We start from the raw sequence: 25,415 nt of genomic DNA on the forward strand, positions 1-25,415 counted from the left end.
GTGCCTAGAGACGCCAAAGGCATCTAACCTTCCTAGAACTAAAAAGTTACAGCCAGCTGTGAGCCAACCAATATAGGTGCTGGGTGCTAAACTGGGGACCTCTGCTAGAGCAGTAAGTACTCTTAAGCACTGGACCATCTCTTCAGCCCCAAAGCTTCCTTTTCAGAAAACAGAAATTGCCATAGTTGCAGCTGTGTGAACTTCCTATCAGGCAGCACAAATCTCCTTCCTCAACACTGTTTCCTTTCCTCCTACCAAAACACTGAGCAAGGGATCATTACCTGCATGCAAGTCTAGCACTCTCTCTTGTCCCCTCACTTATCAATTACCCTTCCCTCTTGTCATCCTTACCCCCCATCATAAGTACACCCAAGTTTCTTTCATTAAAAACATAATTCTTCTTCAATTTTCTGATAATTGTTTTTCTTAGTCAAATTCTTTACAAAACCATGTCTCCACGGCCTTCATTTCATCCTGTACAAAACCCACTGACACTATTCTTGCCAAGATCAGCAGCTCTGCAAGTGAGGATCACAATCCTTAGTTGGGCTCCATATCTGCAGAACTCACTAGTTTTCCTCTCATAACTTTCATAACCCCACACACCTGACTTTCTTCCCTTTTGGTCTTCCTTCTCCATCCATCCTGGTTGCTCTTCCCTAAGTTGTATCTAAAGCTTATAGGCCCTAAAAATCCATATTATCACATATACTTTTAAAACCATCTACATCCCAATAACCATGGGCAATCTGGATGTTTCCTAATGAATTTGGAATTGTGTAGTTTACATACACTTTCCAGGTAATTTATAAACACTTTATTAGGAAACATCTACCTAATTTTCTAACAAATGGAAATATTTTTCTACAAAGTTTAATCAATGTCAAAATATGAAAACACTTTAATTCTTTTGAAATATAATTCACATACCACATAACTTACCCACTAAAGCACCTAAATTCAATGCCTGTTAGTACCTTACTGAGTTGAACTACCACCACAATAACTATTTTAGACTATTCCCATCACACCTAAAGAAACCTTGTGTCCATTAAGAGTCTGTCCCCACTGTCACAGAGCCACCAATCTACTTTGGGGATCTACAGATTTGTAAATATGGATAGACAGTTTCAGATCTTCTGAAATCCAGACTTGAATCATCCCTTCAAGTGCAACTTCCTTTAAATAAACAGCTATATTTATATGAACAGATTTGGAAGTATTCCACAAGTCTACCAACCTTAAAATTTTTAGGCCCATAGTTCTCACCTGAGCTAATTAAAGTAACTCCCAGATCACCCCCCCAGAAATGGCCACAAATCCCATGATATTCCAAACTGAACCCATCATTTTCCTCTCATCTATTTTGTCCTATTTGTAAGTAATAAAGTAGGATATGCAACTATCTAAAAAGTTTTGGAGAAGTATTAAACATCAGTATGAACACCTGTCACTTTAACAAAGTAGCTAGTTATCAATGTTTATTACTCATGCTTTGTTCTCCACAGTCTGCAACTTGGATTTCCAATTTTAGACCCCCTTTCTCCTGCTCATTAAGCTTTTAATCTTACTGGCTTTATTTTTAAGTTTATTTTTAAGGTTTGCTAAAGCAAACCTGGCTGGTCTATTTTAGTTTCAGCATCTGCATTAGTGTAAGCCTAAGTTACTTAGGCTTATTTTCTTGTGTTTCATAATTTTGAATTATGAGCTTGGGATAGTTTGTGTTCTCTGCTTGTGCTAATGAGACTATGCAAAATTTGAAACATTTAGCTTCTAGTAGTGATCAGAGCAAAAGGCAAATGACGTAGAACCTAAATACCAAAATATACAATATTCAGGATATATAATCATGCAATACACAACAATGCACCACATATCTGCTGCTCACTCCATAACATAATGGAAACAAAAACTTCCTATCATCTACTGCCAAGGTAGCTACTGTGATGTTGATGTAACAAGATGTTCTGGCCAGTTTTTATGTCAACCTGATACAAGCTAGTAAAATAAATTCATATACCAGTAATATACTTGTCACCAGTGAGTATAAATGTACTTACATAATTGTATATTATATATATAAATTGTATATTATAAAGTATAATTATATATCCTTTATCCAACTGGCAAGGTGGTAGTTTTATTTAACTAGGGTTACTGTTGCAGTGATAAAACACATCTAAGAAGGGAAAAATCTCAAGTGAGAAAATGTCTTAGGATCAGGCTATAGGCAAGCCTATGTGGTATATCGGATTTAGTGACTGATGTGAAAGGCCTAGACCATTGTGGTTGGTGCCACTCCTGGGCTAGTGGTACTGGGCTGTATAAGAAAGCAGACTGAACAAGCCATGAGGAACAAGCCAGTAAGCAGCACCCCTCCATGGCCTCTGCATTAGGTTCCTGCCCTGACTGAGTTCCTGTCCTGCTTTCAATAATGATCTGTTATATGAAAAGTGTGAATGAAATAAACCTGCTTTGGGTTGCTATGTTGTATCACTGCAACAGTAACCCTAAGACACAACATAGTACATACTCACTCAGTTGTGGTGAGGCTAGCTAGTGTAAATAAACCTATCACCCTACCAGGTGGATAAAGCATAGTATATTCAATTGTGTAAAGTACATTAATACTCGCTGGTGACTAACAAGTACGTTACTGGACCATGAATTTATTTTACTATACTTTTTTAGCCTATTCCTTTTACTTATACTGTTCTCCTGAAGAACTGTCCAGATTGCCTTGACTGCTGTGACAAGTCCCATCCTGATCATGGGGCCTTCTAGTAACATCAGATAAAAAGTATCTGTCAGAAGGAAGATCATCCGCCTTCCCCCTTGCCTAGCCTTCCCCTCCTGCGCTGATCTGATCTGCCCTATTGCTGCTGCAGGGCTGACCCTTCCCTTCCCTGCCTTCACATCTACATTTCTAAGCTTTCATCATGGACTAGGGATTAGTGGCTCTTCAAGAACCTTCCTAGCTTCAGAAGCCAGATTGGAACCGCAGAGATACCCAGCCTTGTGGATTGAGCAACTAGTGACTGTCCCCCTCCTTTTCCTCCCAGTGAGTGACAGCTAGCTACCTTAGGATTCCTCCAGCTGCTGAGGCCCCAGCCTCAAGGATGGAAAAACTACTAGGATCGCAACCTCTCAGATGTGATTCTTTGTTGTCACTATTTTAAAGCTGACATAAGTAAAATTTCTTGGCTCTATTTCTGTAGAAATCCCTGACTGAAACAACTGTAGTAGGTTTGCCACTCAGTCCAGCAACAGCCTCATATACTTCATGTCTACTACCTCCTGCTGGTCACACTATCAGTTCACAGAATGACGATATTACCTAGCAATGCATTGCTCTGAACAAGTTCCTGCATTTAAGCAACCCAACTGAATAATCAGTAATCATTATACTAAACTTAATTATGTTAAGTTTTCTTCATTATTAAAATTTTATTGTAAAGACCTTGTAAAGGAACAAACACACAGCAAGACCAACCACTCCCAGTCTTTACATCTCAGTGAACTTCCATATAGTTAGAACAGCCAGTCAGAAATCATGGAGCTTCACAGTGGGTTTCACTATCAAATATATATTGTACTGGCTAGCTTTATGTCAATCTAACACAAGTTAGAGTCACTGGAGAAGAGGGAACCTCAACTGAGAAAATGCCTCCCTAAGATCAGGCTGTAGGCAACCCTGAAGAACATTTTCTTGGGAGAGAAGGCCCAGCCCACTGTGGGTAGAGCCACCCCTAAGATGTTTAAGAAAGCAGGCTGAGCAAGCCAGTAAGCAGCACCTTCCAAGGCCTCTCTGCATTAGCTTCTGCCTCCAGCTTCCAGCCCTGATTTCCTTCAATGAAGCACCTTTACTCCCCAATGCATGCACGCACGCACACACGCACGCACATATGGGAAGTGGAGAGCTAAAATGAGAACAACAAATGGCTGTCCATCTTCTTGCATGTTTTCTAAGTCCTTCACCTACATTTAGTGCTCCCTAAACACCAAAAAATATCCCTCTTTTTAAAAAACAAAGGACTGGTATTACAGTGTCATCTCTAGAAGATAAGCATTTTTACTTTAACTCAAAAAGTACTGTCTAGAAGGGCTGATAATAGAGATGGTTCAGTCAGTGGTTAAGAGCACTTACTGCTCTTCCAGAGGACCTGGGTTCAGTTCTCAGGATCCACATGGGACAGCTCACAACTGTCTAGGGGTTCTGATGTCTTTAGCCTACTTGGACAGAATATACCCACAGACAGACAGACAGACAGACTGACTGACTGACTGAGTGACACCTCTACAAACAATTAAAAAGAAAAAAAGAAAAAAATTCTAAAAAGTACTGTCAGTATGAGAAATGGGAACACTCAAACCTTTTCCATCAAGTCCTCTGTTACAGATTTAAAAAAAAAAATAGCCGTGATGAACACAGTTAACAGCAATCTAATCAGAAACCTGAAACTACGTCAACTTGCAATCTGCTATAGCTCACTGCATCTATCTTAGACACTAACTATAGCTTAAAACCAAGAGAAACAGAGCACAGAATTCCTCTAGTAAGGAAGATGTGGAAGGCTTCATAGTTAAGAACATGGCATTTCACAGCAATCAGCAACTCTAGTCCCAGAGGATCTGATAGCCTCTTCTAAACATCTCGGGTACCAGCACTCTGTGGCTCATATGGGACTCTATGGCTCAAGAATTTAAAATCTTAGAGCAGTGTTGTGGAATAATTTAATTAAGGAGAATGCTAATCAAATTTTTAAAGGAACAAATACAAAGTATGAATGATTACTAGAGGTGCAGAGGCAAGAACATCCACTGCTCTCTCCCACAGAGGCCTGAGTTGAAGTCTCAGCACCCACATCAGGTAGCTTACCTGGAGTTGGAATACAACTCCCTTTTCGGACCTTCCCCTCCAACACACAAATAAAAATTAAAGGATTGTTAAGTATTTCTGTCATCTTGATTTGGTGACAGTTCATAATATACATATGTGAATGACAAAAATGCATGTAAGGACATTCAACAACAGGAAAATGGTGACATTGATGCGACTGGTATAAGGAGAATGAACAGCGCATGTTCTCACTGAAATAGACCACAGAGGCCTTCCACAAGCCACTGTATATTTCTGGAGACGCATGCTGAATGGATGTACTAACGAGACTCTACCTTTAAACACAAAGCTCTCAGGAAATCCTGAGAGCTGTCGCTGTGGAGCTTTCTTTGAACCTACAGACTTTTATAGAGCCTGGGTAGTTGTCAGGTTGAGCCTTCTGTAAAATCTGAGACAGTTGGTAGTTTTTGAGACAGAGTCTCAATCCATATCCTGGGCTGGCCTCAGATGCAGTGACCCTCAGTGTCTCAGCCCCTCAAACTTGGAATGACAGGTGTTCGAAACCAGACTCAGCAAAAATAATGCCTTTTGCTCCCGTTTGTCTGATAACTTTTTCTGCTGGCTCAGTAGCTGCTGTTTCTAGTGCTATAATTTGATGGTATTGACTAGATCTATATTTATGATGCAGACAATTTTGGGAGTAAATTTTAAATAATCAGATCTAGTTCAACTACCACTATTAACTACACATGGCTCTAAGTACTAATACCCAGGGTGATCCAATGCTACATGAGGAAACATGAGTAGATCTACCATTTTCTAGCTATGTAACCTTGGACCACAGAGAACTAAGCCAAGAAACAATCATACTACAATCATTAGCTTTGAGCTAGTATAGTAAAGGAATTTTTCCTAATAGGTCTTTCTAATGCCTAATAGGCATTAGTTGTATATGTATGTTTACCATGTGGGTGCAGAAGCCTACAGAGCCCAGAAAATGGTGTAGGATTCCCTGAAACTAGAGCTGTAGGCAGCTGTGAGCCACCATGTGGGTCAACCAAATTCTGGTCCTCTCCAAGAGTAGTAAGTACTCTTAACTGTTTTGCCATCTTTCCAGCCCAACAGCTCTTTAATGAATATCTTTTTAAAAAAATGTTAGGTAGATCTATTCAGACCATTCAACTTGTGCCTTATCCTTCTACTCAATTACAATGTGAATACCAACATCAAATATATGTTACATTCAAAAACCTGAAGTTCTACAATGTACATATAAAAATTAATGTTTCAACTTTCAAATCTTTTGCATCTTTATTGAAAATGCTTGGGGACCTAGCATGGTGGTACATGCCTTTAATCCCAGCATTTATGAGGTATAGTCTCTAAAAGTTCAGGACTTGCTTAGTCCCCATAGTGACTTCCAAGTCAGCCAGAGCTACACAGTGAGACTGTACCTCAAGAGTCAAAGAAAGAGAAAGCAAAAGAAAATGCTGATTTTGGTTGTAGACAGAATTCAGTTGCTAGTGGTTTGCCTTGTATCCATGAGGCCCTGGGTTCAAGCCCCAGCACTGACTGATAAGTGCTGATTTTACTTGTTTTTTAAGTCTAACAATCTTAGTTATAAGAAAAAAAATTACAGTCCAAACAGAGATTCTGTCATGCTTTTCTATGTTCTATTATATCAGTTTTTGTCTTCTTGTAGGATAATCAAATATCTAAAGTAGTCACTAAATTCCAATACTGACTTTTCATGTTAGGTTTCCTCATTAGAAACTGCCTTCTACAACATAATCTTTTTGGAATACCCTACTACTGGAAGCCCTAGTAGGCATCATGTGTGCACACATGCTTACACAGTACCACCGCTTTCACAGCACTACAGATTGACAGTATCAGATGGATCTTAGATATGTGTGGACTTACTCCCTTCTAAGCACCCTCTTTTCCAGGATTTCCACTCTTCTGTCTCTAGAACTCTAGTTTTACAATTCATACCAGCAATACTGTGTACTCTGTCCTAAACAACAGGATTATAAGGAACCCGTAGACAAAACCCCACCAACTTATAATTTCACCAAATAGCCATTTGTTTTTTAAGAACAGAAACCACTCAAAGTTAAATATGTGGGCTGGAGAGATGGCTCAGTGGATAAGAGCACTGACTGCTCTTCTGAAGGTCCTGAGTTCAAGTCCCAGCAACCACATGGTGGTTCAAAACCATCCGTAATGAGATCTGAAGCCCTCTTCTGGTGTGTCTGAAGACATCTACAGTGTACTTACATAAAATAATAAATCTTTAAAAAAAAGGTTAAATATGTTTTTTAATCCTCCAGTGCTTTAAAACATTTTAAATAAATATATTTTATTGAGTCTTATTATATGAGGGATGGTTAACTTTAGGGAACTATATAATCACTTGGGAGTCAGAACTCTATACACTACTTAGATTTCTATAAACTGAAATACCTTTATTATCTGTTGTCTTAATTAGGGTTACTATTGCTGCAACACCATGACCAAAAAGTCAAGTTGGGGAGGAAAGGGTTTGTCTTACATTTCTGCGTTGTAGTCTATCACTTAAAGAAGTCAGGGCAGAAACTCCGTTAGGATCTGGAGGCAGGAGCTGATGCAGAGGCCATGGAGGACTGCTGCTTACTGGCTTGTTCCTCATGGCTTGCTCAGCCTAGTTTCCTATAGGACCCAGGACCATAGCCCAGGGATGGTCCCACCCACAATAAACTAGGCCTTTCCCCATCAATTACCAATTAAGAAAATGCCATATAGACTTGCCTGATCTTATGGAGGCATTTTCTCCTTTGATGCTCTCTCCTGATGACTCTAACTTTTGTCAAGTTGACATAAAACTAGCCAGTATATCTGTGTTACCCAGTCTAGTCTTGAACCCCCAACTTCTTGCTTCCATCTGAGTGTAGAGATGCCAAGTATGCACAACTAGACCTAACTATCTTTTTCTCTTAATAATAATGGCTTTTATTCATACGTAACTCACAACATGAAATTCAACCTTTTAAAGTACAATAAAATAAAATAAACTCAGTACTGTTTGCACTTGTTCTTACTGTGTGTGCATGTGTGTATGAGGGGACAGATATGCCATAACATGTATATGAAGGTAAGAGGACAACTCTGTGAAACAGGTTCTCTCCATCCACCTGAACATGGGTTTCAAGATGCCACACTTGCATGGAAAGTGCTTATATCCACTGAGTCAATTCACTGACCTCTTTGTTTGTTTTATGAGACAAGGTTTCTCACTGAAACCATCTTTTACAACTTGCCTAGGCTGGTTGGCCAGTGAGCTTTGGATCTGCCTGTCTCCACAACTTCATAACCCTGGCTTTTTACTTGAGTTCTAGGGACCCAAACTCAGGTGTTCGTGCTTGTGCAGCCACGTCTCCAGCTCTAGCCTGTTGTCTGTGGAATTCATCTATGCACTCCACATGCATTGTTCCACTGCACATGTTCACTACACACTAGTTACTCAATCTTCAGGTAGAAGACACATTTGAAATTGTGATATTGCTACTATTTATGTGCCTCTATGTATGCTTTTTCATCTTTTAGACATACACAGGAAAGTCTTGAATCAACATTCTAACACCTTGAAGAAGTACTAAATACTTTTCCCAAAATGGGTAACAATCCTACCAACAAGTGAATGAAAATTCCAATTTGTGCATCTTCCTAAGGCTTATTATCCAACTGTAGGCATCCTAGTGTACAACAGAACACCTCACTATTGTTTTGATTTGCTAATTGGTAATAATGTTCATTAACTTTTATTGTACTTATTGGCCACTTACATATCTTCTTTGAGGAATGTCCTATTCAAATCTGTTACTTTTTAACTGACTAATGTTAAATGTTGTGTTGCTGTACTACAGTTTTTATGTAGTCTAGACACAAAGATGCCTCAGCAGATAAAAGCATTTGCCCACAAGTCTGATGACCTTAGTTCAATCCCTAGGTCCCATAAGGTAGCCAGAGAACAGACTTTCAAAAGTTGACCTTTGATCTCCATACATATGTGGGAATATGCACACATACACAAAAAATCATATTTCATATATTTGTTTATGTAATATAAAATACAATAACAGTTTGTGTTTCAGAATACAAGGGAAAGGTGTATGAAATAGGCAGGGTTGTAAATAAGATAGTTACGAACAATAATTGAAACTCAAGTTGTTATTCTCTTTATATTTCTTTGAAATTTTCTAAAAATAAAATTAACTTCTACTTTTCTGCAACTATGAACAACACTGCCAGCTAACTGGGTGAGTCAGTGACAACCATATCTCTAAGGCCTAAGTTTCACCTTTGTGACAAAGGAAACAAGAAAACTTGGAATCATTAAACTACTAATGTCCTCACTAGCTCCTTTAAAAAAAAAAAAAAAAAAAAAAAAAAAAAAAAAAAAAAAAAAAAAAAAAAAAAAACAATTCAAACAAAGATGAAGTCTACACTTTGAATTTGGTTTACCAATTCTAACTATAAAAGTGAAATAAAGTATAACTGCCATAACAATAACCTCAAGAAGATTTACTTATAAATTTGAATTATCCATATTTTCAAATCATAGGAAAATAGAAAAGCTATAAGTTAGAAAGGTGAAATATCCTAAGTCAAGGAACATCTTCTATATTTACATCAGCTTAACCTCTCATTCCTAGAAAGGTCCTATGCTACAATCTCTAAAACATCTTTTCTTTCTTTTCTAAGATTTTTATTTATTTTATGTGAGTACGCTGTTGCTCTCTTCAGACACACCAATAAAGGGCATCTGATCCCATTAAAGATGGTTGTAAGCCACCATGTGGTTGCTGAGAATTGAACTCAGGGACTCTAGACAAGCAGTCAGTGCTCTTAACCAATGAGACATCTCTCTAGCCCAAACATCTTTTCTTTGAGCATCACCTCTTTTAGACCGTTCTTTACATGTAAACCTGCTTCTTTTTTTTTTTTTTTTTTTTTTTTTTTTTGGTTTGGCCTCCAACTCAGAAATCCACCTGCCTCTGCCTCCCAAGTGCTGGGATTAAAGGTGTGTACCACCAAAGCCCGGCATAGCCCAGCTTCTTAAACTGTGGGTTGGAACCCTATATGAGTTCTTGTAGCTGAATTTCTCTCAGGTAATAGTAATATTTTACAGCAATAGTAAAAGTCTTTAGTAAATAGTAAAAGACTTTCAAATATCCAACAATAAAAAAATACACTAAAAATGTTTTAATAAGCCCAATGTGTTTCTAGGCTTGCTCAGCCATGTCAAATCATGAGTTTACTACAGGCTTAGTTCTGAACACATGCACACTTTGCACTGCACTCCATGAAATAATTAAAATTAATCTGGCTCAGATTATAGACAGATATAGTTTATGTTATAAACTCTAGAGTTTTATACATGTCTTCTAAAGAAACATAATGTGGTGGGATGAAGAAAGATGGCTCACTGGTTAAGAGCACTTGTTACTCCAGGGATCCAATGCCCTCTTCTCACCTTCACAGGCACCAGGCATACATATGGTACACAAACATACATGCAGGCTAAACACTCATACACATAAAAACATTTTGAATTAAATATTGAATCCAAGTCAGGTGGTGGTAGCACACACCTTTAGTCCTAGTACTCAGGAGGCAGAGGCAGGCAGATTTCTGAGTTCAAGGCCAGATTGGTCTACAGGACATCCAGGACTACAAAGAGAAACCTTGTCTTGAAAAAAATAAAATCCAAAAGAAAAAAATAAAATTGCTGTTTGAGGCCAATGAAACAGCTCTCCAGGTAAAGGAATTTACTGCTAAGCTTGATCAGAATCTAATCCCAAGACCCACATGATGAAAGGCCAGAACTAACTTCTGTAAGCTGTTCTCTGACCTACATAGACACACACAAAATAAATAAATGTAATCTTTTTTTATTAAAAATTGCTGCCGGGCAGTGGTGGCGCATGCCTTTAATCCCAGCACTTAAGAGGCAGAGACAGGTGGATTTCTGAGTTCAAGGCCAGCCTGGTCTACAGAGTGAGTTCCAGGACAGCCAAAGATATACAGAGAAACCCTGTCTCGAAAAACAAACAAACAAACAAACAAAAATTGCTGAAAGAACTGCTGGTCTAAGCCGGGCGGTGGTGGGGCACGCCTTTAATCCCAGCACTTGGGAGGCAGAGGCAGGCGGATTTCTGAGTTCAAGGCCAGCCTGGTCTACAGAGTGAGTTCCAGGACAGCCAAGGCTACACAGAGAAACCCTGTCTCAAAAAATAAATAAATAAATAAAAATTGACAAGTCTCAATTAAAAAAAAAAAAAAGAACTGCTGGTCTGAGTTTCCTAAAGGCCTTCAAATGATTTTGGGCTTGGGATTAGTACAGAATTTCTAACGGTTTCTGAATAGCTTTAAACATACTCCTGCCATTTTTATGCTATTTACTGATACAAAGTATTCTCAGCATTGAGGGTCTATCTCATTAATATGTAAAACTGCTTTGTCTTTAACATATGCTATTTAACATATGCTATTTATTCTATGTATACCAAAGAACTGATTTAAAATAAATTTTTTATGACTATGAGCAAATATTTTAATTCTATACCTATTTTATATACACCTAGGATGGAAAAAGTTTACAAACCCTGCTTCAGAAATACCTTTGTCAAAGAAAGAAAATAGAAGCCATCAGATTCAGTAGCCTGTTAGCTCTCCTATTGTAGGGCATATTCATTTGTCCAGGTCCTTTCCACATGAAGCCGATTTAGAATCTGACCCCTTAAGGCCCAGATACAAATTCCTCCTAGCTCTTCTATTCCTTTTCTAGCCAGGTTCTTGCTTCTTTCTGTGTTTATTTCTTCAGTTTAGCCTGCAGTAATTCCTACCACTGTAAACAAATGAGAAGAAAAATACTACTTCTCTCTTTACTGTAGCTGCTCCTGTCCATTACTACCAAGTATGTAAATCAAAGTCAAATTAAACTAGATGCACTCCCTGGCATCATACAGCATCCAGCCACTACCACTCTCCCAGTTTTCCATTTCTCACTGGCCCGTGAGTGCCAGACAACTGGCTTATACTTGCAATGCTCATCAGACATCTCCTCCAAGGCAGTAACCTTCCAACTACTCCCTTCTTTGCCCCTAATGATCTGTATCTCCGAATATGCTTCCACAGACCTATTCTTCAGCTACCTATTTCCCCTAAGTCTTTAAAATAGTATATCCTAGGGGCTCTTTTTCCTGGCCCCTTCTCCTTCATTATCACTCATCAACATTACCATCAACATTATCATCTTTTTTTAAAAAATTACATTCATTTATTTACCATGGAGGTCCTGGTAATTAAACTCAGGTAGTCAGGCTTGGCAACAAGGCCCTTTTTCTGCTAAGCCAGTGGTTCCCGATCCTCCTAATGTTGCAACCCTTCAATACAGTTCCTTGTGTTGTGGTGACCCTTAACCATAAAATTACTGCATTGCTGCTTCATAACTGTAATTTTGCAACTGTTGTAAACCATGATGTAAATATCTGATATGTAGGATATCTGATATGCAACTCCCAAAGGGGTGGAAACCCACAGGTTGAGAACCTATGTGCCATGGCATCTCCCTGGCTCCTAACATCATCATTCTCTCATTGCTTTAACTCAAATTTCACTATTTATCACAGAGCCTGTAAGCCAAATCTGGTAATCACCTGACTTCATAAGCACAGCTTTATCAGAACACAGCAATACATCCATTTACTTACCAACTTTCTACTGTTCCTTTTGTGCTCACAGCAAGCTGAGTAGCCACTAGATGAAATATAGCTCTCCAAAATGTAAATTATTTGGGCTTCAAAGATTATGGCATTTTACAGAAAAAGCCTATCAACCTGTTCTACATGTAAAACACACCAAGTAAAAAATAGTCCTAATAATTTTTCCTGCTTTTAAGTCCCAATGCTGATGCTATTCCAAGCCATCTATGGGATTTGTAACTATTCTTACTCCCAACCTGTTGTTTTGTCTCTCTTACAACTAAAGAACAGTTCTATATGCACAAATCACTCTACTTACCACCCAGGAAAAGAGGGTTTCCACAGTCTAGCCCCTATCTATCCTACTCAACTTTCTAAACACTCCACACTTAAAAAATACTGCATTACTTTAGTTCCCTAAATGCACTATGATGCCTCTTCTAGGCCCATCCAACACTTAGCATCAACTGACACGCCATCTATGTGTTATGAAACCTTCATTGACTTGCCCAGGCCAGCTTACATAGTTGCCTTCCCTAAGGGTCCACTGTACTGAGAATACATTTCCATTCAAGTATCCTTTGCTTTCCATGGTCCCTGTACTAATCTCATTCGTCAAGCAAGAACCCTGAGGCAGAGTAAGAGGATTACTAAAGGGATGGGCTGGGAAGCTGGGAAACTGGACGAAATGCCTGTCTTGCCCCTTCCTAGTTCCATGTTTTTAAGCAATTTACCTAACTCATTTTCCTCATCCAAGTAACAGAACACTGTGACAATTAGGAGGATTCTTACACACCGAGTGTTTTGCTCACTGTTAAGTGTTCCACAATTGCTGGTAATTGTCATCTTTGATGTTTTATTCCTCAAACTCAGTTCAGAATTCAAATATAAAAATAAAACACCAAGTTTGAACTTAACTAAGAAACTGAAGGCATTACCTATAAACAGGATATGCACAATGGATATTAAGAACCAATAAAACAGGGGTGCTGGAGAGATGGCTCAGCAGTTAAGAGAGCCGACTGCTCTTCAGAAGGTCATGAGTTCAAATCCCAGCAACCACATGAAGGGCTCACAACCATCCGTAATGAGATCTGGTGGGTCTGAAGACAGCTACAGTGTACTTACATATAATAAATAAATAAATTTAAAAGAACCAATAAAACAAAACTGTATCATAAGTGGGCAGAGAACAGTAGAAGACATTTTAGAACATAGCACTCTAAAGAAAAGAAAAATTGGTAGATAAGGAATTGTATAACCAGAAAGCAGACAGTTCAGTCACTCCCTTTCTTCCCTTTCTACTCTGACACAGTGGTGCAGAGGTCAGCACTGCTGCAGCCTGTTACAGTGCACTAAAACCTGTTCAGCATCAGTTTTCTCTGAGCAAAGCTCCCTAGGTCACGGGGAAAAATATCTTCATTTTCTTTGTTTTGTTTTTGTTTTGTTTTTTGAGACAGGGTTTCTCTGTTTAGCCCTGGCTGTCCTGGAACTCACTCTGTAGACCAGGCTGGCCTCGAACTCAGAAATCCGCCTGCCTCTGCCTCCCAAGTGCTGGGATTAAAGGCGTGCGCCACCACAGCCCCATTTTCTTAAATCATTCTTTCAGAATAATTACTTCTACATCATGACTGACATAAGGGTATGGCAAACCCATAGAAAGGACAGTTACATCTGTCTCACTACTACTGTTCCCTCCCCTCATGATAGAAGAGCAGACCTGGAAGGAATGCTACAGTCAAACATTGTACTAACAAAACAAAGCCTATGTAGGAATGCTGCAAGTTACACAAGACAATACCATTGACTCTGAAGCCAGGCTTTCTAGAAATATACTTTGTAACTCCTTTACTTGATAGCAAAAGTTCATGCTACTTTTTTCCCCTTCAAGTGTTCCAGTATGTCATAACTCACTAAAATAACTAAAATTCATTTCAGCATATATAGTAACTTTCATATCTGTGACCCTGTGATCAAATAATATCATTATCAGCACATATTCTAAAATACATAGCATCAATTAAAATTTTTGATTAAAAAAAATGCTGAACTGTGAATGCTGGTAAACACATATAATTATACACTCAGGAAATAGGGGCAAGAGGCTAGAAGTTCAAGGCCAGGCTTAGCTACATAGGGAGTTTGAAGGCCAATGTGATTTATGTAAGTCTTGTCATAAGCAAACTGAATCTAACCAACTCCCTGTACGTTTAACTTCCAGTTTACAAAAAGCCTGCGGATGGTGCAGAATATAAGGAACAAATTAAACTACACTATGAGGAAAGACAGTCCTGTGCCAGGGTCTTCTATTAGACTCAGCCATATGAAACTGCTGATTCTTGGTTGTTCTACACCACAAAAATGATAATTTCCCATGGAGCAATGTAATATAAAAACACTGACCTGATTTTTTTTTCTTTTTTACAACAAACGAATGGTATTTAAATGGTGGGAAATACAAGGGTGCACACACCTGTAATACTAGCACTACCAGGAGGCAGGAGCATTACTGAAAGTTCTAGGCCAGCCTGGGCTGTAGAGCAAAGCTTTGACTCAAAAGCAAAGCAAACAAACAACAACAACAGTAAGGCTGAGGATGTAGCTCAGTTGGAAGAGTGCTTACCCAGCATGTTTGATCCCCAGCACTGGACAGTGATATATGCAGGAGTATCAAGAGTTCAAGGTCGTCCTTGGCTACACAAGAAGTTCAAAGCCAACCTGGGTAGATACATGAAGACCTTGTCTTTAAAAAACAAAACAACAAAAACAACAAAAAAAAAGGCCCTAAATGAATAAATAAGTGGGCAGACAACAGCCAAAATAACCCAAGTATTCACTGATAGAAGCAACCCTTTAATACAGTTCCTTGTGTTGTAGTGACTCCAACCATAAAACTATTCGTTGCTACTTCACAACTGTAATTTTACTACTGTATATCATAATGCAAATATCTGTATTTTCTGATGGTCTTGGGCCACCCTATGAAGGTGTCATTAAACACCCATGCCAAAAGGGTCGCAACCCACAGGTTGAGAACCACTGGAATAGACAAAATGCAGTATATACATACAACAGAATATTAAAGGAAGGAAATTTTGATACATGCAACAATAAGGATGAACCTTAACAACACTGTGCAAATATAAGCCAAAGGCTTGTGAGATAAATCTTAGTCTATTAAGCACTTGCCTTAATCTCCTAACACTTTACCTGTCATAATGTTTAGATTCTATTTTCAAAGTAAAAGGGAGAGACAGCATAGGAGTAATAGTCTCAGGTCAAAAGCATATTGTTCCTTTTCCTTTGACGGTCATCTAAAGGCAAGATGGTCACTAGCAGCTCTAGGGTCACCCACCAGGGCCCAATCGGGAAATACAGGCTCAACATAGGCCAGCAGTGGCTGGTTCCATCAGCATACAAAGGACAAACTTTGTTCACTTGTGCTAAGTGATCTTTTGTAAAGGGATTATTCAAGATCAGTAAGAGATCATACTGTCCTTGTACATGAATATATATATATATGTGTGTATACACACTCACATTCTTGTACTTTGCATGGCTATTGAGACTGCTCAGTTCTTAAGAGCAAGCTCAGAGCACTGGCTGCTCTTGCAGAACAAGTTTTTATTCTAAGCACCCACATGACAGTATACAACAGTCTGGATTTGCAGTTTCAGGGGAATGAACACACTCTTCTGGCCGCCTCAGGCACCAGGCATGCATCTGGTTGTTACACAGACACACATGCAAGAAAAACACTCACATGCACAAAATTAATTAAATGTGGTGTGTGTGTGTGTGTGTGTGTGTGTGTGTGTGTGTACACAACACACTTTGGAAAATGACAGTGCCAGTATGGGTGTATTCAAAGGTTGTTTTAGTGCTTGCCTTGTTTCAACCATATTGTGTAGTAGACATTGAAAATTAAAGTCAGTGCTTCAAAAACCTTACAGTACAGTCAAGAGACCAGACAAAACACAATTCATTATTACTACTACAATAACAAAGATTCCCTCAGGAGCAAAGAAAAGTACCTTGATCTACAGTATTTAAGAGGTAGGAATTAGCCAGTCAACAGGAGGCAGAAAAGGATATTTCAGTCAGCAAGATAGCCCTGAGAATAGAAACAGCCCTGGGAAAGAAGGGAGGGCAGGGCTCCAGATTATGTATAAGCATATAAGACGTTCAGTGTTATAGAGCTTAACTGGGTGAGGGAAGGGAGGAGAAATGAGGAGAAAAAAGCATCAGGCTTACTGAAAGATCCCAGGGAACTAAAGGAGGGCACCACTGAGGGGAATGTTTATACTGCCAGGTGACAATATGGCCTCAAGTACAGGGGGACAAAGTTAGAATAAATAGGCGAGGCTAAAATCGAGACACCACAGAGATTGAAGCTACACTGACTGCCATCTGATTGAAGGTGAAGGTGAGGAAGGAATCCAAGAAGACTCTCAGGTTTCAAATTTAGTCACAGCTAGGGCAATGAGAACACAAAGGCAGAGCATGGCTTTAACGCTCACTGAGCATGAGAAGCTGCTGAGGTGTCTGTGCGAGCCCTCCAGCAGATGACTAAAACAGACCTCATTCCTGCTCCTGCCACCCCTCCCCACCTCAGAGAAGTGATGGTTAAAACTAAAAGAACTGTTGGTGTGAACAAGAAAAGGTGTGCACAGAGGAAGATTCGCAGGCATAATCCTAGCTCATGTCTACACTCAGTGAATAGGCAACGGAGCTGGCAAAGCCAAGAGTGAATGGGACAGGAAAAGGGACACACACTCCCAACCTCCTCCCGGTTGGCAAATTCAAGAAAATTAGTACCTGACATATGACATAGAGATTCCTGAAAAAATGGCACATTCTGCAAATTTAATAACAGAAAACTATCAAGAAGGCTGGAGCAATAAGCAACTTTGAGACATTGAATGTGGTTAAATGGAGCCAAAAAAGGAGAATGGTGATTACCAAAAATACTTTGTGTTCAATTGCTATTATTTAGAAAGGTTAAATATCAACATGCTAGTAAAAATAAACAAACTAGTATGAATTCTATACTAATCTTTCTTCTAGTTGTCATTCAAGTATGAGTTTGTTCACCTTACAAAAGTACATTACAGCAAAACAGACTGGGTTTGGCCCAAAAGAAATTATTATCTGATAAGAGCCTGGTTAAGGGTGAGAGTTCAGTTTCCAGCACTCAAGTGAGATAATTCACAACTACCTGTAACTCCTAACTCCAGGGTATTCAATGCCCTCTTATGGATTCTGAGGGCATTGCACTGATGTGCTCATAGATACACACACATACACACACGATATTTTTAAAATTTTTAAATCTTTTTTAAAAGCTTGTATTTTAAAAAGATCTTACAATATTTTATCATTCATCCCTAAGTATATAGTTTTAAAAAGTATATTTATTATCTAGTCCCTTTTCTCAAAAAGATATATATGAAATTTTACCAACCAATTACTAAATAACCAGCGATACTGCAAGGTATTACCTAGTAGAGGCATCTTGATAGAGCCTGTACTTTAAAACCACATACATGTAGACTATTACACAGCATAACACTATCCCAAACAAGTGAAAACAAACCCACTTAGGAAAGCACTAGAGCACAGCAAGTGATCGTACAGAACGCAGGTGGTCTGCAGAGACCTTGGGGGGGGGGGGTCTTCTGAAGTTCTACCTCACAGCATCGACAGTGTGGGAGAATCATGATCTTACTGATTACAGAGGTATATGAAGGAGTCTGAGGGAAGAGTTTACAAGAGTGAGCCCAACTCAAAGTGCAACCAGTGGTATACAAGAGAATTGTGTGTAAGAAATCATGGAGGACTATTTACCAGTGCAATAGAATGTCCAGAGAAAAAGAAACAATCTTGGAAATGCTAATCGATTGCAAATGAAAATATGTTTTATCCTTGGTACTAAATAAATGTTCCAAGATTGTTAAACCAAGAATTCAAGTGTTTTTGTTTTGTTTTATAAAAGAAACTCTCTGCTAATAAGAATAAAACCTTTAAAGAGTGAAAAAAAGGCAAACAAGTTCAATGATAAATTATATAAAATGTATTATTAATGTTTAAAGCACCAAAATAGGAATTTTATGATATAGTCCACATTTTTTCACTGCTTTCATGGCTTACTAACCTTCACTCATGCCTAGCCATAGCTTCCCTCAATGGAAGAGAGCAGAATGAGCAAGAGAGAGAGATCTCTCTGGTTTAGAGTCATAATATTCCAACATAAGCCCAGGTTCAGTCCCTTACCAAGTTGTGACTCGGGTATTATACCAAAGAGTTGTAGGCCTCAGGTTTCCTTCTGAAAATGGGAATTGTAATATTGCTACTTTCATAGGATGGCTGTGGCCAAATAAATAATCCATATAAAGTACTTAACATCATAAACACTCATTAAGTATTAAGGTTTCATATTTGCTGTTCTATTGCTGTGAGGAGACATCATGGCCAAAGCAATTTATAGAAGGAAGCTTTTAATTGGGGACTTGCTTACAGTTTCAGGGCTAGACCACGATCATCATGGCCCAGAGGGCAGAGGCAGAGAGGCGGCAGACAGGCAGGCCAGCAGTGGCAAGCCAGGCGGCCACTATAATAGTAACTGAGAGCTCACATCCAATTCACAAAGTGCAGGCAGAAAAAAGAAAATGCAACTAGGCCAGGTGCAGGCTTTTAAACCTCAAAGCCCACCCCCAGTGACACAATTACAAACCTCCTCCAGCAAGGCCACACCTCCAAATCCTTTAACAGTTCCACCGACTGGGGAGCAACCACTCAAATGTCTATAAGCCTATGGGGATCATTCTCATCCAAACTACCAGTTCCTTACTTTGTTATTATTAATTATTGACCAAAATGCCACCATATCCAGGCCAACCAAATAGCTCAGTGGGTAAAAGCACTTGCCACCAAGCCTGGGAACCTAAGTTTGACCCCTACCCAAGAAAGGAAACAACCAACTCCCTCAAGCTGTCCTCTGACTTCCATAAGTATACGGTGCCATATGCACAAAAAAATAGGTGAATAAACAAAAAGTTAGCTAGGTAGTGGTGGCATACACCTTTAATCCTAGCAGATCTCTGTGAGAGGCTAGCCTGGTCTACATACAGAGCGACTTCCAGGATAGCCAAGGCCACACAGAAAAACCCTGTCCCCAAAAAACAAACAAAAAGTTATATTCTTGAGGTTTACACACACCCACGTACATAAGCAAAACACAGTTACCTTGGGTTCCAGCTTCCTGAATGTCTGTTTCAGAATCATTCACTAAGCAGAATATTTCTGTTTTACACATATCTATATCTAAAGAGAAAAAAAGCAACTTTCTTTTTTAAAAAGCTTCAGGATCAATGCCTTACATGAAAAATGTCTAGTATTGAGATACAAACTCAGTCCCATTTCTTTTTCACTTGTCTTCCTAGTTAAAAAAAAAAAACTGCGCAATGGTGGTACACGCTTTTAATCCCAGCACTTGGGAGGCGGAGACAGGCAGATTTCTGAGTTCGAGGCCAGCCTGGTCTACAGAGTAAGTTCCAGGACAGCCAGGGCTACACAGAGAAACCCTGTCTCAAAAACAAAAAAAAACAAAAAAATCTGATTCCCTTAGCCAAGCTTGAATCACAATCAATGATAATTTAGCTCCTCCACTCCTACCTGTGCATGCAGGCTCACTTTTATTATCTGTAAACTTTACACAAAAAAAAAAAGTAAGTGAAGGGGGATTAAGAGGAAGAGCAAAAGAGATGAGGAGGGTCATCAAGTCCTGATTTCAAGTTATAACCGTTATGTCCAGTCTTAATTTTCGGAAAATCCCTTCTTACAGACAACACTTCTTGCAACACTATTCCACCAGGCCAACTCTCTATATTGCTGTCTTTACCCTTTTCCAGGCTTACTCAGGACACCATCTCACTCTTTGCTCTGAATACACTTCTTAGATCTCCCTACTAAGCAAAACCTCCCAGGAGACACTTTGCCACAGCATAGATATTCTCAGACCAACAGAGGCCATCTAGAAGTCTCGGATTCACCCCCTCATGTAACCATGCCTCTTTTGCATCTGTGACTGGACTCACTAATTTCTTACCTGTCCATCACAAGTTTGATGCATACTTCCTATAAGATCCACTGTTTCATTCTGTACTCCAAAGCCCTCATATGAAGTCACTTTTAAGAGAATGTCTAAGATAGTCTCTCTCTGCAACCCTTTCTACTCACAGCCCTCAGAGAATGCTACCTTATTTTCCTTGTACCAGTCACTTAGCAAATGAATGTTCATGTGACTAGCACATTATAGTAATATGGTACAAATACTGTATCAAAGTTTTTTTTTCTCTAGTAAAGGACAGTGCCACATCTAACTCATAAGGATTAAATGAGTTATCAAACTCTTGGTATAGCATACCAATATATAGTCCTTTGTGTCTGCCACAAAGAACTACCATTTGAATGCCTATTTCATGTCCTAGTTATACTGGCATAGGCTTGGAAATGAAATGCTGTCAACAAAATCCGACAGGATGGCTTGGCAACTCTACTGTCTTTTTCATGTATCTACAAGCCACTTATTACCTTCTACTAAGCAGCAAATATCTGTTGTGGTTCTATAACATGCAGAAGTCCTTACTAGGTATCATTAAACAAACAGGACACAATACTCAAGTGATCATGACAAAGACTTACACCAACATTCAGAAAAGTAGAGAATGTACAAGTAATACCAGTATCCACATTAACTATTCAAGTTTTGCTTACAGTAATAAAAGACAGCCTCAAGAAAAATTACTGGTGGGACAGGGTGTGGTGGCCCATGCCTGTAATCCCAGCATTTGGGAGATTGAGGCAGGATTAATTCTCTGTACTTAACTAGCCTGCCCTGCAGTAAGGCCCTGTCTCAAATAGAAAACAAACAAAAAGCAAGAGAGATGAGAACACACACACAGAAAAATTACTGGTTAGAAAAAGATCAAAACTAAGTCTTATCAAAAACCATACTGATGGCTGTTCCATTTGCTAGGTTTCACTTTTGTTTGGAAGTAATTCTCAAAAAGAAACTTAAATGTGATCAGGATAGAGATAGAAAACCTACAGTCTTTCTCAAATGGGAATTCCACAGATATTCCCCAAGGTTTTTTCCAATTCATACTTAATTTTGTAGCTCTGAAAAATGGCCCAGCTTCATCTGCTTCTTAACCAAACCAAACCCTGTATTTATTAACTAGCCTCTTTCCAAAAACTACTGGACTATACAAATCATATTACCTACTACTAGAATAGAGAAGAGGAAATGGGCTTAAAACTATTTCCCCCATCAAATCCAGAGGTTGAGTCCCAGTGAAGTTTGTGCTATTACACTTCATTGGTTTTAGTAGGAGCAGAGAGACCTCTAGCGCTACCTCAATAAGCAGAGTTTGCAAATAGTAGCTGCTAATGTCACCTTAATGAGACAATGGCAACATGCTGAGTAGCAGCAAACTGAGTGACCACAATGAGTGTTTACAGTTTTGCAACCACTTGGAAAATCTACTGGCTTGGTGGCATGTGGTATATACAAGGACGTAGGAATCTATGTACCAATTTATTTCTGCAAAACAGGTGAAAGAAATTATTTTCCTATTATTCACACTTCCACTCCAAGAAGAGCTTTAAAAAAAAAAAAAAATCCCAAGATCAGAGGTCTGCACAACCTCCTTCCCAAAGCTTCAACACAATAGATGGTAAACTATTGTCCACCTTTAGCTCGCTCCAAATGCCAGCAGTCACAGGGGTATGAGCTGCAACAGCTCGGGAAGACTGGTCAAAAGGACAGCACTGGAATATAAGAAAATGGTCTTGGCGCATCCTACCCTCCCCCATCCACCACCCTCAAACAAGTCAGTTACCCGGCTGGTCCCCACCCCCCTCTGAGGGCTGCCACCGCCCGCCTGGGCCCGGCTCGCACAAGGTAGGCGCGGGGACCGAGGCTCCATGTGCGGCAGCGCTGGAGGCTGCACCGGCAGCGGACACGAGCGGCGGCCCGGCCCGGCCCCGGCGGTGCGGTCGGCACGCGGGGCGGCAGCATCCCGGTCCGTCCTCCCGCGCGGCCCGCGGACCCCGCCTCGGCTCCACATCCCTTCCCCTCCGACGCCAGGCCGCGCCCGCGCAGCGGGGCCGAACGCTCAGCGGTCCCAGGCGCGGCGCTAGCCGCTCGGAGGGTGGCTGCTGCCCGGGCCGCGGCGCCCCGAGGCGGCGGCCAACTCCGACTGACCGCCAGCCGGCGAGAGCCAGCGGCCGCGGGCCCCCGCCCCTCCCCTCCCAGCCGCCCGGCCCGGCCAGCCCCGGAGCACACTCGCCTCCACATCGCGGCCCTTGTTCTTGAAGCTCTTGATGCGGTGGTTCTCCAAGCCGGGGTTCTCGGCCATGACTGCGCGCGGCTCCGGAGGCGGCTGCTCCTGCGGCGGCGGCGGCGGCGGCGAGTCGAGCGGGAGGGGACGGAGGGGGAGGAGCGCGCGCTCCGTGACGCCTGGAGCGCGAGGTGGCCGCGGCGCGGGGGCGGCGCCGAGGAGAGGCGCGCGCCGGAGAAGGCCAGGGAGTTGGCCTGCCGGCTGTCGCGGTAACCCTGCCCTCACCCCTTCGTAGGGCCTCCCTACAGCCGCTAGTCATGTGCTAGAAATGGAGCCCGACCTAGCCGCTTTTACCCGCCAGCCCCGAAGCGGGGCGGAGGACGGAAACTACACTTCCCAGCATGCCGGGCGTGGGTCGGAGCCACGCCGTGAGAGGACGAGAAGCATGCCGGGAGGGCTGTGCGCGCGCTTTCGGCTCGGCGCTCTCTGAGCGCGGGCTCGAAGCCCCACCTCTGGGCGGGGTGGTGGGCGGGGCAGCTCTGGAGATGGCACCTTGCGGCCTATCGGGAGAGAGGGGCGGAGCTCCGGGGGCGCACCTTGCTCCCCTACAGCTTGGAAAATTAGAAAAAGAACGGCCACGCGTGCTTTGCGCTTTTGGCTTCTTTAGGGTCTCCTCAAATAGCAGCCACCCTCAAACCTTGTTCTCTTGCTCTGCTTCGGTTTTATAAATAGCACGCTTGTTTCCACTCCACAGATACATGTGAGTGTGATGTGTGTGTTTATGCTTGCTTCCTGCACCGTTATTACACTCAATGAGAATAGAGACATTGTTGGTCTCAAAAATCAGTCAGATCAAAACAGTACCTAGTAAATTCTCATTTTTTTAAAAAAAATGTGTTTTAGTATCCCCTGATTTCTTATTTCTCAGAGCATCCTTGTGCAGCCTTCACTTTGGCAGCCCTACCTTTCTGTGACCGCATGCCTTAGTCCACCTTCAGGCAGTTAATCAGGCCCTAGGGTTGCAGACTCCAGACTGCCAACTCCCTTTAGCTTCTTGTTGGAACTATAACAGTTTTTTGTTGATTTTGGTTGGTTGGTTGTTTTGTTTTTGTTTTTATAGCAGGGGGACTTTGATTATATCTGAGACTATTACATTTCAGGATTGTCTTAATTAGGGCTTCTATTGCTGTAAAGAGACACCATGACTAAGGCAACTCTTATAAAGGAAAACATTTCATTAGAGCTGGCTTACAGTTCAGAGGTTCAGTCCATTATCATCATGGCAGGAAGCATGCCGGCAGACATGATGCTAGAAAAGAAGCTGAGAGTTCTACATCTCGATCCGCAGCCAGCAGAAAGGGACTGTATTCCACAAGAAACCTAGCTTGAGCACAGGAGACCCAATGACCAACCCATAGTTACATATTTCCTCTAACAAGGCTATACCTCCTAAGAGTGCCACTCCCTATGGGCCAGGCAACCAAACACATGAGGTCCATTCCTATTCACACCACCATAAGAATCTTCTGCAAATATAAGCTTATGTGCAGTGTTATGCTACATACGATCAAAATGAGCCAGGTCAGAGTTTGGTGGAAATATACCATAAAGAATTCAGTTGAAACAAGCTTCAGAAGAAAAGGAACCTGCAAGTCAAGAGTTATGAACTGAAAAGCCGGTGATGGCCAAGCTATCAGCCGAATTTGTTTTGTGAGGGGCTAGTTGTAGCCAATTGGTAAGTGCAGTAAAGGCTTTAGACCATCTTTGCCCTACTGGAGTATGGTCTACTGATGCCAGAAGTGTTTTCTCAGGGAAAGCAAAGGTACATTTTATTCTCTGTATTTTGTTGTTGTTGTTGTTTTGTTTTAACTATTTTAATTGTACTCCTTACCCACTTCCACCCCACCCCCACCCCCTTTTCCTTTCTTTTTCTTTCTGGGTTGTTTGTTTTTTTTTTTTTTTCAAGACAGGGTTTCTCTGTGTAGCCCTGGCTGTCCTGGAACTCACTCTGAAGACCAGGCTGGCCTTGAACTCAGAAATACGCCTGCCTCTGCCTCCCAAGTGCTGGGATTAAAGGCATGCTCCACCACTGCCTGGCTTCTTTCTGCTTTTAAAATAAATCCATTCACGTTTTCACTGGACTTCAAGCCCTCAGTGATCCTGGTCTGACCACTTATTTGAAGGAGACAAAACAAAAAAAATAAAACAAAAACCTCACCTGTCACTTGGCATAAGGATAATGGCTCGATCTTCAGTGGTAGACTCCTTTGTTTGCTGCTCTTAATTGCCTTGATTGACTAAAAGAAAAACATGTCCTGTTGCTCCGCTTCGATCATAATTTGGCAGGTGTTCCTTTGTGGGATCGCCTGATCCTCTCTGCCACTTCTCTTTGCATAGCATCACACAAGTAGGACCGTTCAGTGAGTGACATCATACACTAATGCTAGAATTCCCAGGTAAACAAAACAGCGTGGATCCTGCCTCCAT

At 40.9% G+C, this 25,415-nt stretch overlaps 1 protein-coding gene across 1 annotated transcript in view; it reads right to left on the minus strand.

Moving 5' to 3' along the window:
* Window positions 1–23,312, minus strand: part of Kpna3 (karyopherin subunit alpha 3) — a 74,192-nt gene extending 50,880 nt beyond the window's left edge. The window contains exon 1 of the mRNA XM_031362934.1: window positions 22,938–23,312. Coding sequence (XP_031218794.1) covers window positions 22,938–23,006 — 69 coding nt within the window. The 5' untranslated portion in view covers window positions 23,007–23,312. The remainder of the gene's footprint in view (window positions 1–22,937) is intronic.
* Between the last annotated feature and the right edge of the window lie 2,103 nt (window positions 23,313–25,415).

The sequence above is a fragment of the Mastomys coucha genome, unplaced genomic scaffold (assembly GCF_008632895.1).
Source record: "Mastomys coucha isolate ucsf_1 unplaced genomic scaffold, UCSF_Mcou_1 pScaffold9, whole genome shotgun sequence".
NCBI classification, from domain to species: Eukaryota; Metazoa; Chordata; class Mammalia; order Rodentia; family Muridae; genus Mastomys; species Mastomys coucha.